Raw genomic sequence first — 13,140 nt, 5'->3', positions numbered from 1 at the left:
CAAAAGAAGAAAAACGGCAAACCTAAGGGAGCTTGCTATGTCTGCGGCAAGACCGGGCATTTCGCTCGAGTCTGTAGGGACCGAAAAAAGCCCAAGAAAGAGGCTAATGCAGTAGACGATGAAATCGTAGCCATGGTCACAGAAGTGAGCCTAGTTCAAGAGAAAATTTCTAGTTGGTGGTATGATACAGGTGTCACAGTCCATGTATGCAATGATCGATCTGCTTTCAAAACCTATGAAAATGAGACCAATGGTCAAGAGGTTCAAATGGGAAATGAAGGACGATCGAAAATTGTAGGCAAAGGAACCGTGAAATTAATCTTTACCTCTGGAAAGAAGGTAATCCTGACCAACGTACTGTATGTCCCAGATATAAGGAGGAATCTTGTTTCAGGGGATCTCTTAAGCAAGCCTGGGATTAGGGTTGTGTTTGAATCAGGTAAGCTGATCCTGTCTAAGAATGGGAACTTTGTGTGTAAAGGATACGCTTGTAATGGGATGATCAAACTCTCTTTAAATGAAAAGAATTCTTCTGCTTACATGATTGAGTCTGTAACGCTATGGCATGGTAGACTAGCCCATATTGGCTACAGTACCATAAAACTCATGGCTAAGAACGGCCTAATATCATACAATGATAGTGACAAAGATAAATGTGAAGTATGCATACGGTCTAAAATAATAAAGAAACCATTCCCTAGCGTTGAGAGATCGTCTCAAATATTAGACCTAGTGCATACTGACATATGTGAACTAAATGATGTTTTTTCCCGTGGAGGTAAAAGGTACTTTATAACATTTATAAATGATTGTTCAAGATATGTATATATATATATATATATATATATATATATATCTGTTAAAATCGAAAGATGAAGCATTTAATGCATTCAAAATCTATAAAGTTGAAGTAGAAAATCAATTAGATAAAAATATTAAAATCCTTCGTAGTGATCGAGGAGGAGAATATTTCTCTAATGAATTTTCTAACTATTGTGAAGAACACGGCATAATACATCAGTGCACAACACCTTATACACCACAACAAAATGGTGTAGTAGAGAGAAAAAATAGGACATTAGTAGAAATGGTCAACTCAATGCTAATACAAGTACAATTGCCATTAAACCTATGGGGAGAAGCGCTGTTAGCTGCATGTCATGTTTTAAACCGAATTCCTTCTAAGAAAACCAAGACCTCTCCATACGAAATATGGAAAGGAAGAAAACCAAACATAGGGTATCTTAGAGTGTGGGGGTGTCTTACATATTGCAAAACTCCAGAACCTAAAAGAACTAAATTAGGACCAAGAGCTATCAAGTGCATCCTTGTAGGATATGCACAACATAGTAAGGCCTATAGACTTCTAGACTTAGACTCCAATGTAATCATAGAGTCTAGAGATATAGAGTTCTTTGAGAATTCTGTATTCACGGAGGAAAAGAATGCTGAGATTCAATCTCCTAATGAAAATATAAAAGAAACACAAATAGAAGAGAAAACTCCTAGTGAACCTCGTAGGAGTCAAAGAGCAAGAGTAGAAAAGAGTCTTGATCCTGATCAAATAGACTCTCAATGACTCTCTTTTCATTTAGTTGAGGGTGATAGAGAGAAGGTGATTAGGAAAATACCTATGGTTTTGACTATAGAAGATGAACCTAAAACCTTTAGTGAAGCTATGTCTTTAAGAGACTCCACTTTTTGGAAAGAAGCCATTAATGATGAAATGGATTCTATAATATCTAACCAAACATGGGAATTGGTAGATCTACCTCTAGGTTCTAAACCAATAGGTTATAAGTGAGTATTTAAGAAAAAATATCACACAGATGGTACAATTCAAACTTTTAAAGAAAGATTAGTTACTAAAGGTTTTCGACAGAAAGAATGAATTGATTATTTTGATACTCATTCACCAGTAACTCGAATAACATCGATTAGGATCTTATTCGCTCTTGCTTCCGTACATCATCTTCATATCCATCAAATGGACGTGAAGACAACATTCTTGAATGGTGATCTCGATGAGGAGGTTTACATGGAGCAACCAGAAGGGTTTGTTCTACCAGAAAATGAAAGAAAAGTATGTAGACTTGATAAGTCTTTGTATGGATTAAAACAAGCACCAAAACAGTGACATGATAAATTTGATTCTAAAGTTTTGTCTTATGGTTTTGAACACAATATTGATGATAAATGTATATATTCAAAAGTATGTAATGATTATGTTGTAATCATATGCTTGTATGTAGATGATATGTTAATAATCAGTAATAAAATGGAAGGGTAACTGAAACCAAAAAGTTTCTCTCTTCAGTTTTCAAAATGAAAGATCTTGGACAAGTGGATACCATATTAGGTATCAAAGTTAAAAAACATAGTGGGAATTTTACATTATGCCAGTCTCATTATATTGAGAAAATAATAAACAAGTTTAATCACTTGAAAATTAAATAGGCAAAGACCCCGTTTGATCCAAGTATCAAGTTAAAAGAAAACAGTGGAAGAGCAGTTGCACAACTAGAGTATGCTAGTGTTATAGGTAGTCTTATGTATGCGATGTAATGCACAAGACCAGATATAGCATACTCTGTGAGTAAACTAAGTAGGTTTACAAGTAATCCAAGTGTTGAACACTGGAAAGCAATTAGTAGAGTTCTAGGTTATCTTAAAGAAACCAAAGAACTAGGGCTATTTTATTCAGAATTTCCAGCAGTGTTGGAAGGATATACCGATGCAAGTTGGATATCGAGTGCAGGGGACAACAAGTCCACTACAAGGTGAATATTCATCCTAAGAGGTGCAGCTGTATCTTGGGAATCCAAAAAACAAACTTGCATAACACACTCAACTATGGAATCTGAATTTATAGCTTTAGCTGTTACAGGCAAAGAGGCTAAGTGGTTAAGGGATCTTCTTTTAGAAATTTCATTTTATGCGAAGCCTATACCGGCTGTTTCACTTCATTGTGATAGTGAAGCTACTCTAGTAAGAGCCTATAGTGGTACCTATAATGGGAAGTCCAGGCACATAAGTTTGCGACATGACTATGTAAGACAATTGATTCAAGATGGAATCATTGCGATCTCATATGTAAAATCAAGTAATAACTTGGCTGATCCTTTTACTAAACCTCTAACGAGAGAGGTAGTAAGGACAACATCTAGAGGGATGGGGTTGAAACTCTATACTTAAAGTTTCACCAGTGAAAGAAACCCAACCCTAAATTAGAAAATCTCTAAATATTGGGTTTAATGGGTAACAACAATTCACTGATAAGTGAAAAGTTTCAGCACTAAATAAATTGATAACCTCATCCAGGATGATAGTTCTGGCAGTTATAAAGAGGGACGAGTATTGAACTCTTAATGAAATCCAGTCAAACAAGACAAGTATTTTAAACGGAAACACTGGAAGGATTTAACCTATGTGAACGTAGAAGTGGTGCCGCTTCTCATGAGACTTAAAGTTATCTCGAGATCGTTCATGAAACAAGATAAGCACATGGCCATTAAAAGTGCTAAGCAAGATTATAAAGGAACACCTAACGCATAAGCTATTATGTGTGTAGTATTTTCGGTTATATCATAAAGGAATAACTGATTCAATGCTGCGGCAACCAGAAATTTCGAAATAACTTTAAAATGCTTACACTAAGGAAAGATTCAAATCGCAAGATATCTTTCTTTATGCATAATAACTGTTATTATTCTGGCAGAGTTTTTTCATTATTTTAAAAACCAGTGGGGGATTGTTGCTTTTTTGTGGTTTAAAAAATAATTAAAAAATGAAAATTCAAAATTTTCAAAATTTCGGGATTTTCCCACCAAAATACCTTTTTAAATTTTTTAAATTAAAAAGTGCGGTGTGTGTGCTTTGTCCCACATCGGAAATACAGAGAAAAGTTTTGTGGTTTATATGAGATGTTGAGAATGGTATTCTTACTTGGAGCTTTTTTGAAAGAGATGAAACACGGGTTGTGTGTTCCAGTGCGAAGCATTGGAACACACGCACGCACGCACGCACGCACGCGCCTCGGGCAGGGGCGAGGGTGAGGGCGTGGGCAGTGAGGCAGTGTGGCTGTAGTGGCGCTAGATGGCGCACTTCGCATGTGCGTATCGTATCGCAGAGTGGTCGCTCCCTCGCGACCTTAAGCGAACCGGCGCGAACTTGGTGCGAACTCGGTGCGACCTCGGTGCGATGGGTTTGGTCAGAGCCTTTGGGCGGTGTGGATCTGAAATGTTGGAAATGAGCTTGGGTTTTATAGGTGACTGAGAACGGTCGGATCTTAAATCCGAAACGTCCAGCCATTTCTTAAACGGATAGCTACCTTAAAAGTCACAACGGTCTGAAAACGGATGGGCCAGGATGATCCAACGGTCAGATCTACAGATCTAATGACCAGAAACGTCTGAGATTAATGGACAATGGCCAGAAACATTTTTCAAACGTTCTGGACCATTGAATACCACACAGCAACGGGTCTAAACCTGATGCCTATATAAACTGGACCATTCCAGTCCGATTTCATCATCTCAATACACCATCTCCCCATCAAATCAGATACAGTCCATAGCTTCATATTAGAATACTGTTGTCATCTCCATAGTCTAAGTCTTGCCAGAATAAATCGATTGCATTAAAATTGTTCCATAGTGGACCTATCGTGATTGCTGCATGCTGGATCCAGATAAGGCTTGTCTTATCTTGGAAGCAATTCGCCTGTAACCCATCAGCAGTTGATAAGGGGGCGAATCACGCTTTAAGGACAACGTATTTTATGCGTGATTCAGCCTAGTGATAATTTTATTTTATTATTTATTTTTCGGTGTATCCAAAAGTAGTTTTTCTAACACACTTCTCTCTAAGAGAGAGAGAGAGAGAGAGAGAGAGAGAGAGAGAGAGAGAGAGAGATTTCTAAAACAATGGCTGTAAGCAAGAACCTCCTCCAAAGCGATGTCCTTCATGATGTATGCTTCATTTTCATTTCATCAAACATAACTTTAGTTTTATTTTATTTCATTTAATGAGAGTTTCTATTTTATTCTTTTTTTGGCAGTATATCTTGGAAACAAGCGTTTACCCAAGAGAAGACGAGCAGCTCAAGGCACTGCGAGAGGTTACCTTGAAACATACACGGCAGGAACCTCTATCCCTGATATAGATTTATAGGTATTTCATATGTATTTAAAAGATCAGAAACGTTCATCAGCAGGCTCTACAACGTCTACTCCTTGTCCGCGAAAATCTGGTTGGCCATGCATGAAAATGGAGAATTACAGTTTTACACCTATTTTATATTATAGCTAAACTTAAAGAGGGTGGATTCCATGCATCTAGAGGCGCCATATTTTCCGTGTACACGCGGAGCAAATTGATGAGATCGAATCCATCAATCGTATAAAAGTATGATTATGCATCTGTAATCCAAAGATTATATATATATATGTGTGTGTGTGTGTGTGTGAGTGTGTGTGTGTGTGTGGACGACTTCAATTTAGGATAAGCCAAATGTACAGACTATGGTACGTGTGTGGCCAATCAGAGAAGTGGGTCAGCCTTTACTTTTTGGGTCAGATGATAATCAGTGGGACCTAATTGATGAACGGTCTAGATCTAATGTGAGAATGGGTAATAATCACTTACAGCTGCCTACGTGGTAACTTGTCGTACGATACCATCTGTCCTGGAACATGCCCACGTGCGGGGAATCCGTGCCGTGCAAGGATAGGGAAATCGGATTGCGTACTGAGTTACTCAGTACGCTCTTATGGTACTGAGTAAACTCTGTCGGGCCTACCGTGAATTCATTTGGTTTATCCACGCCGTCCATCTATTTTTTCAGATCATTTTAGGGGTTGAGCCCAAAATCGAATCATATAAAAAGCTCAAATGGACCATACCACAGGAAACAGTGGAAATATGGATTTGCACCGTTGAAACCTTTCCAAGGACTCCAGTGATGTTTATTTGTCATCCAACCTGTTAGTAAGATCAAAAAGACATGGATTAAGTGAAAACAAAAACATCGGCTTGATCTAAAACTTTGTGGCCACCAAGAACTTTTCAACGGTAGACGTTAAATTCACACTGTTTCCAGTGGTGTGGTCCACTTGATCTTTGAATATGCTTCGTTTTCGGGCTAACCACTTAAAATTAACTAATAAAATGGATGTACAGAGTGGATAAAATGCATAAATGACAGTGGGCCCCACAGAGTTTACTCAGTATGCTAAGTTACTCAGTACGCAATCCGCTTCCAACGATAGGCCCCATCATCAAGATCACACACCTAGGAAATCAGGTTGATCGAGACATTAGGCGGGCAAAACACCTGAATTTAGATTAGACTATCAATTGTCCATTTATTTCAGTGGTGTGGCCCACCTGATGAGTGGACTGGCACATGTTTGGAGTGAAGATTGGCCTCTAGAGAAGTTACAAACCATGGCCTGTAGGTGATCAGTTCTATGTTTGTTACAGTACGTCTCTTCATGTTGCTATGAGGATAAACTAGGACTTTATCATTTTAATGGAAGTCATTTTCCATTTGATTAAATTCAGTAAATGGACTGAGGATAACAAAAACCAAAAGAACTCTCCGTTAGGAATGACTTTCCTTTCAACATGAACAATTTTTCATCCATGCAATTATCAAAGTTTGAAATATATATTAATAATCTAATTACGACTTTGGCTGGCATACGTGGCCGAGGCTATGTTGAGAAGTAGAAGTAAAGTCCATTTATTAATCAAATTAGGTTTGAACTATGCATCAAGACCCTTCGGCTCGCCTTAAGGTTCAACCCAACCTGTTTTATTTATGATTTCCAAGAGTATATTCAAAAGTTTCATCTCTTATTATAATATTCTTTTTATTTCTATTTAATGGTCAATTTATATTAGAGAGGTTATTAATAACAACTAATATTCAAGCTTCCGCTTAGGCCAGGCTCGGGTTGAGCCGCTGCTTATTGCCACTTCTAGGTGGTGTTAATCCATCAATCAAACTTTTAGACTTTCTTGTATTTTTTTTACACAGCCAGCTCCATGTAGGCACTTGAACCATGACCTCAGTATTGAAACACAGCGTGTGTTTGCGACCAAGCATGGGTTGGATTATAAATTTCTTATACTAGTACTAATTACACTCTTGGGTTTGGACCAGCTCTAGGTTTGGGTCTATTTTAGGATGGTTCAAATCAGATCCATTTTAAATTGGGTCGAAGTTGGGTCAGGTGAGAGGTTAACTCTGACAGGTTCCAAACCCAAATCATTTTGTAATTCAGTTTGAACCTTTCAACCAGACTCACTCCATGGGTCCAAATTTTAGACCAAGACATTAATTTATTGTTGGGTCATGAACCATCAAGTTGACCTCAGCCATTGTCACTCCTAGCCATTGTGTGGCTCATCATATAAACGGTTTTGAAAGCTTAAAAATGACCTAGATCAGTTGCTAAAGTCCCAACATATCCTGTGATAGTAAGTAGATACATGTTCTTGGATCATTGACGTTTGTGCAACAGGGGATCAATGAGCATCCCTCCTGAAGAGGGCCAGTTCCTTCGTCTATTGCTAAAGCTCATGAATGCGAAGAGGACGATAGAGATCGGCGTGTTTACGGGCTATTCGCTCCTTTGTACTGCACTCGCATTGCCGGAAGATGGAAAGGTTTAATAATACTTCTGTTCATTTCTTTTCTTCATTTTTCTTCGTCTTTCTTGAAATTTTGGATATTTGATGGAATTAATTTCTCTTACTCTTTGTTAGATCACTGCCATTGATGTTGATAGAAAAAGCTTTGACATAGGATTGCCATTCATTCAGAAGGCTGGTGTCGAGAAGAAGATCGATTTTATTGAATCAGAAGCTCTTCCCGTTCTTGATAAAATGTTACAAGAAGTATGCCAGTGTTGCTTGGTTTCTTTCATTAACATGACACAGATGATCTGAACCGTAGGATGTTAGCATTGATGTTTGGTACAAAGTTATAAATAAAATGCACGGCTCATTTGCAACACTGGCAACATGACCCTAAATACAAAATGTACATTTAAACTATAGGACCCTCACAAGTGTCTTCAATTCATTTACATCATTCCCTATAACAGTGACCACTTGATTATTGGACCAGGCCAACGGGTTGGGCTAGGCCATTTATCATTAGCTCTCGATGGTCAAAAGTCCGATTTACTTTTCTTTTTACTATAAATAGTGAGTTTTAGTTTGAGTATAACATTTGATCTTTTGAGTTTTAGAAGTCATGCCCAACATGAAAAGAGCTTAGAAAATTTACGAGAATAACATGGTTGTGCCAAGTTACACTATTTTTGGCTGAAAATCATGAAGTCTAGTAGGAGTATAGGTCGTATATAAATAGTAAGTTTATAATTTATAGTAAGACATGTCTTTAGGGTGTTTGAATTAGAGTTTGAGTCTAAAACTCTGTCCTATGTTTGAATTTCTTATTTAAGGAGTTGTAATTTCATTTTTTTTATCATCAATCAAATTATTTTAAATTTATTAGGAATTAGTCCTGCTTTTACCCCCATGGGTTCAATGAAGCTATGTAAAGAGTCTAGGGAGCTCCGTGGATTTGGAGTAGTTATTCTCTAAAGAAGACAGTGATTGATCACCTCATCACGTCCCTCCCTGCACCATGGGCCCATATTGGAAGCACCTTTATTATATCCACATCTGCTAGTTTCCAATGGACCCGCCCCAATTTTAATTGCTCTGGGTCTCATTTATTTGACTTGTTAAGAATTTGGATCAAGTTCAGGTCTCATCTTTTGAACCCACTTAAGAATGGGGACTAGTCAAGTTCAAGTTGGGTCTAATGTGATGGAACTAGTTAAATTCAGGTTGGATCGGGTCAAGACTAGTTGAGTCTAGGTTGGGTCCAGTTGGTTTTAATATTAAAATGCATATAGCTAACACACACACACACACACACACACACACACACACATATATATATATATATATATATAATTCTAGCAAAAGAAATAAAGTTTCCTTGAAAGTCTGTTTGCACACCATGCGCAAGTCAAAGTGGTACATGTATTTGTGATTAGATACTTCCATTAAATGCTTTTATTAGCCTTGAATCCAACTTGAAACTTAGATCCAAGGACCTAATAGGTACCCGAGTCCTTTGAGATCCGAGTCTTCAAGAGCTAGACCTAGACTCTTAAAGGGAAACCCAGTCCGACCAGACTATATGCCATGGACAAAAATAAAAATGATGTTTAGTTTGTTGATCAGATAGATGGAACTTGTATAAGAAAAATGGGTGACCAGAAAGGCCATCCATGGATCCAAATTCAACATGCATGTGTGGCCCACTTGACAAGTGTACTGTCCTGATTTTTTTAATACATGGCTTCACAAAGATGAATGGTCCAGATATCTTGCAGGCAGGACATTGATTTCAGATTGGTCCAACAGTTTTTTGAGTTCCCTATAAACGGATAACAATATGATAGATGGCAGAGATAGGCTGTTGGTGTTGTACTACGGACCAAGTGTCATGATCAAAAGGTGAAAAGTTCACAAGAAACAATGGGAAATGAATTAAATACCTTGATCGGGTGCAATGATACTATAATAAAAATTAGAAATAGGAAAATGAAATTTGAAATATTGAATAAATGCTCGTGTTTTTGGTTGAGTGTGGAGTCTTGAATTTATACATGAGGAATGACCCAAGTATGTAATAATATAGTAATATGACAAAAGAGATATATATAGAAAGGAATGAAGTCCTCCTAATAAAATAATTGTAACTACATTGATCATATAATCCTATACATCTAATCCATGTCTTTCAAACAATCAATTCAAATTAAAAAACCATTAATTAAGTGTTTATTGATCAAATAGCTACGATCAACCAAGCAATATTAATTGTGGTCCCATTAATTGAGATGGTACGGTGATGTACGGTGAAATGAATCTTTCCTCTTTTTTCTTTTTTTTCTTCCTTCAGGGAAAGGACCAAGGATCATTTGACTTCGCATTCATTGATGGTGATAAGGTCAACAACATCAACTACCATGAACGGATGATGAAGCTTGTTAAGGTTGGTGGGCTCATCGGCTACGATAATACACTTTGGTTCGGGACCGTAGCGGATTCCGATCGTTTTGGCATGCCTGAGTATGACAGGATGATGAGGGACTGCTTCGTGAATTTCAACAAGTTCTTAGCTTCCGATCCTAGAGTTGAGATTTCACAAATCTGCATTGGTGATGGTGTCACCCTGTGTAGGCGTCTTTATTAACCGTTTATCATGTTTTTATCTATTGAGGACCATTTAAATATTTGAAGGTGTAGAACACTTATTGTAATAAGTCTGATCTCCACTTTAAATAATGGTTATTTTGTTAGTGTGTGTTGATTGGAATTTGGATCAAATAATAATATTGAATAAATATTACATTTTGTTGTAATAGATGTCTTAAATCATATCTGTTATTGGGTCAGTCGATGTCATTGACAGTCTATTCAATGTTACCTTCGATGGCATCAAACAATTCTTGATCCCATTGATGTCTTCTAGATTTTCTTTAGTTGGTTGCTGTTCAATTTTCGAAAAATCATGTTTTATCTCTAGACAATTGAGGTGTTAGGTCGATGCTATCTGATAGCATCAACATATTAGTTTCGATGCTATTGACAGGTCTTTGACAGCATCGACAGACTCTGCACAGATTTTTTGCAAAACTGTGAAATTGCGGGATTTGTTTTCAATTTTGTTTGGGATTCTTTCCAAAGCTATATATATGGGTGTAAACGGGATTGGGAGGTATTGTAAGGGTTTCTAAATAGTCTTAGGATTTCAAAGGGGTGTAGCAAGGGTGAGATTCGAGGTTATTCGAATCAGGTATGCCTTATCTCTTTGTAATTTCTACTTTCATAGTGATTATCTGTCGCTTTGTGCCATAGTTTTTTCCCGAAAGGGTTTTCCACATTAAAATCGTCGTGTTTGCTTAATGCTACTGGATTGCTATCTTAGATTCATCTCTATGTGCTTCCGCGATCCCCTAACAAGTGGTATCAGAGATAATGTTGGGGCGCAGGCATGAATCTGAAGGATTAGTCACAATGGAAAACACTAAGTATAATATTGAGAAGTACTCAGGGAAAAATAATTTTGAGTTATGAAAGGTTAAGATGATTAGCCTATTAACTAAGCAAGGCGAAAATAGGGCTCTTGGGGAGCGACCACCGTCTATAAGTGACGAAAACTGGAATACTCTTGACAAAAACGCCTTATCCTCTATCTGTTTGTGTCTCACGGATGAGGTCCTCTATAATATCCTGAGGGAGAAAACTGCAATGAATTTGTGAGCAAAGTTAGAAGACTTTTATGTTAAAAAGTCCACTGAGATTCACCTACACTTGATGCTGCATGTAACACCCCGTACTTTTCAGTACTCGGGTGTTACCGTAAGAATCTAAATCAGTTTACACATGTGTGGGAAAACACGTAGCTTTCTTTACACATCAACATCCAGTGATCCTCAAATCATCCATCTCAATTGTCTAGTACAACATTCATTCGTATAACAAGCTATCCATCCGATTGATTTTCAAATTAGTCCATCATAGCTTCAGAGATGTCTATTTTAGGATCTCAATCACTTTAATAGATCAATTAAACCATTCATCATCGATTGCAAACCCGAGACCTTAGGATCCACCGTTCATCAAGTGTGTGGCACCTTATTCAATGATCCAACGCCAAATCATGTGAAACCGACTGTCAGATGGTAATGCTGACTATTAAGGTGCACTTAAACTAGTTTAAAACCCTTAATACCATTGAAAGAAATCTTCATCCTTAAATCAAGTGATCCATCCATAAATTTTAAGAATAGACCATCGCTCCTTAGTGAAATCAATGATAAACCTCAAAGGGCCTAATTATGGGAACCTGATCGCAATGAAACTTCACATGATACTCTATCAGAATATTTGAACCACACATCACTAGTTTCGGGACCCAACTCAGTAAATCCACCATTCATCAAATCCACAACGTCTAATTTAATGGTTTACCATTTGATCATCACACTTAGGTCATCCATTCCCTAACTCAACCACTGATTCTAAACTAAGAGGTCCATAAGACCATTTTAACCGCTGATATTTAAATTCAGAATGATCCAACCATTAGATTGATGGAAAACCACCATTTGGACTAGAAATTTAAGAGTATGGCCCACCCGAGATTTGTACCCACCTGATATTGGGGAAAAGTCTATGATTGAGCCCACCAAGTGGAATGGGTGGAGTGGATTTCACATGACTATTCCCCAATATCAGGTGGCTAGAGTGATCGAGGCTCAGCAAACGAATGAGTCACTTCAGGAGTATTGAGCAAAGGCCGCATCCGTGGAGCAGTCAGACTAGTAGATTGGTTCCGATGGTGGATTACGCTTCAGAGGCCGGTTGTGCGTCCCAGATGTGCCAGAGTTGCATCGTGATTTGATGACCGAGGCACACCGATCGAGACTTACTATCCACCCGGGCTCCACGAAGATGTATCGTGATATAAGGAGACAGTACTTCTGGCAGGGGATGAAGCACAAGATTACGAGTTTTGTGGCCGAGTGTGACACATGCCAGCATGTCAAGGCCGATCATCAGAGACCCCCTGGTACCTTGCAGCCGTTGAGCGTTCCAGAGTGGAAGTGGGAGCATGATCGATGGACTTCATCGCAGGATTGCCGAGGACTCAGCGCAGTCACGATACCATCTGGGTTATCGTCGATCGTTTGACGAAGTTGGCTCATTTCATTCCAGTACGTGCTTCCTGGTCTATGGACCGATTAGCGAGGATATTCATTGAGGAGATTGTGAGACTGCACGGCATCCCAGTTTCGATCGTTTCAAACCGAGACTCCAGGTTTACGTCTCAGTTTTGGAGGAGTTTTCAACAAGCATTGGGGGTCACTTTGCATCTCAGCACCGCTTATCATCCGCAGACGGATGGGCAGACTGAAAGGGTCAACCAGATCCTTGAGGATATGCTCAGGGCTTGTGTGATCCACTTTGCGGGGAATTGGGATGAGCATATGCGCCTCGTAGAGTTCGCGTACAACAACAGCTATCAGGCGACTATCGACA

The 13,140-nt window shown here is 38.4% G+C and overlaps 1 protein-coding gene across 4 annotated transcripts in view; it reads left to right on the top strand.

Moving 5' to 3' along the window:
- The window catches only part of LOC131239508 (norbelladine 4'-O-methyltransferase 2-like), a 51,711-nt gene extending 41,254 nt beyond the window's left edge, over positions 1-10,457 (top strand). For 3 of the 4 annotated variants that reach the window (XM_058237242.1, XM_058237243.1, XM_058237241.1), the window contains 4 exons: positions 5,060-5,139; positions 7,530-7,674; positions 7,774-7,905; positions 9,995-10,457. In XM_058237242.1, coding sequence (XP_058093225.1) covers positions 5,060-5,139; positions 7,530-7,674; positions 7,774-7,905; positions 9,995-10,288 — 651 coding nt within the window. In that variant the 3' untranslated portion in view covers positions 10,289-10,457. Of the gene's footprint in view, positions 1-4,872; positions 4,971-5,059; positions 5,140-7,529; positions 7,675-7,773; positions 7,906-9,994 lie in introns of those variants that run through there. The other variant, XM_058237244.1, reaches the window with a different exon arrangement.
- Positions 10,458-13,140: the final 2,683 nt, after the last annotated feature.

This window comes from Magnolia sinica, chromosome 3 (assembly GCF_029962835.1).
Source record: "Magnolia sinica isolate HGM2019 chromosome 3, MsV1, whole genome shotgun sequence".
NCBI classification, from domain to species: domain Eukaryota; kingdom Viridiplantae; phylum Streptophyta; class Magnoliopsida; order Magnoliales; family Magnoliaceae; genus Magnolia; species Magnolia sinica.
The sequence above is the reverse complement of the archived record's forward strand: the minus strand, read 5'-3'. Positions and strand labels throughout refer to the sequence as shown.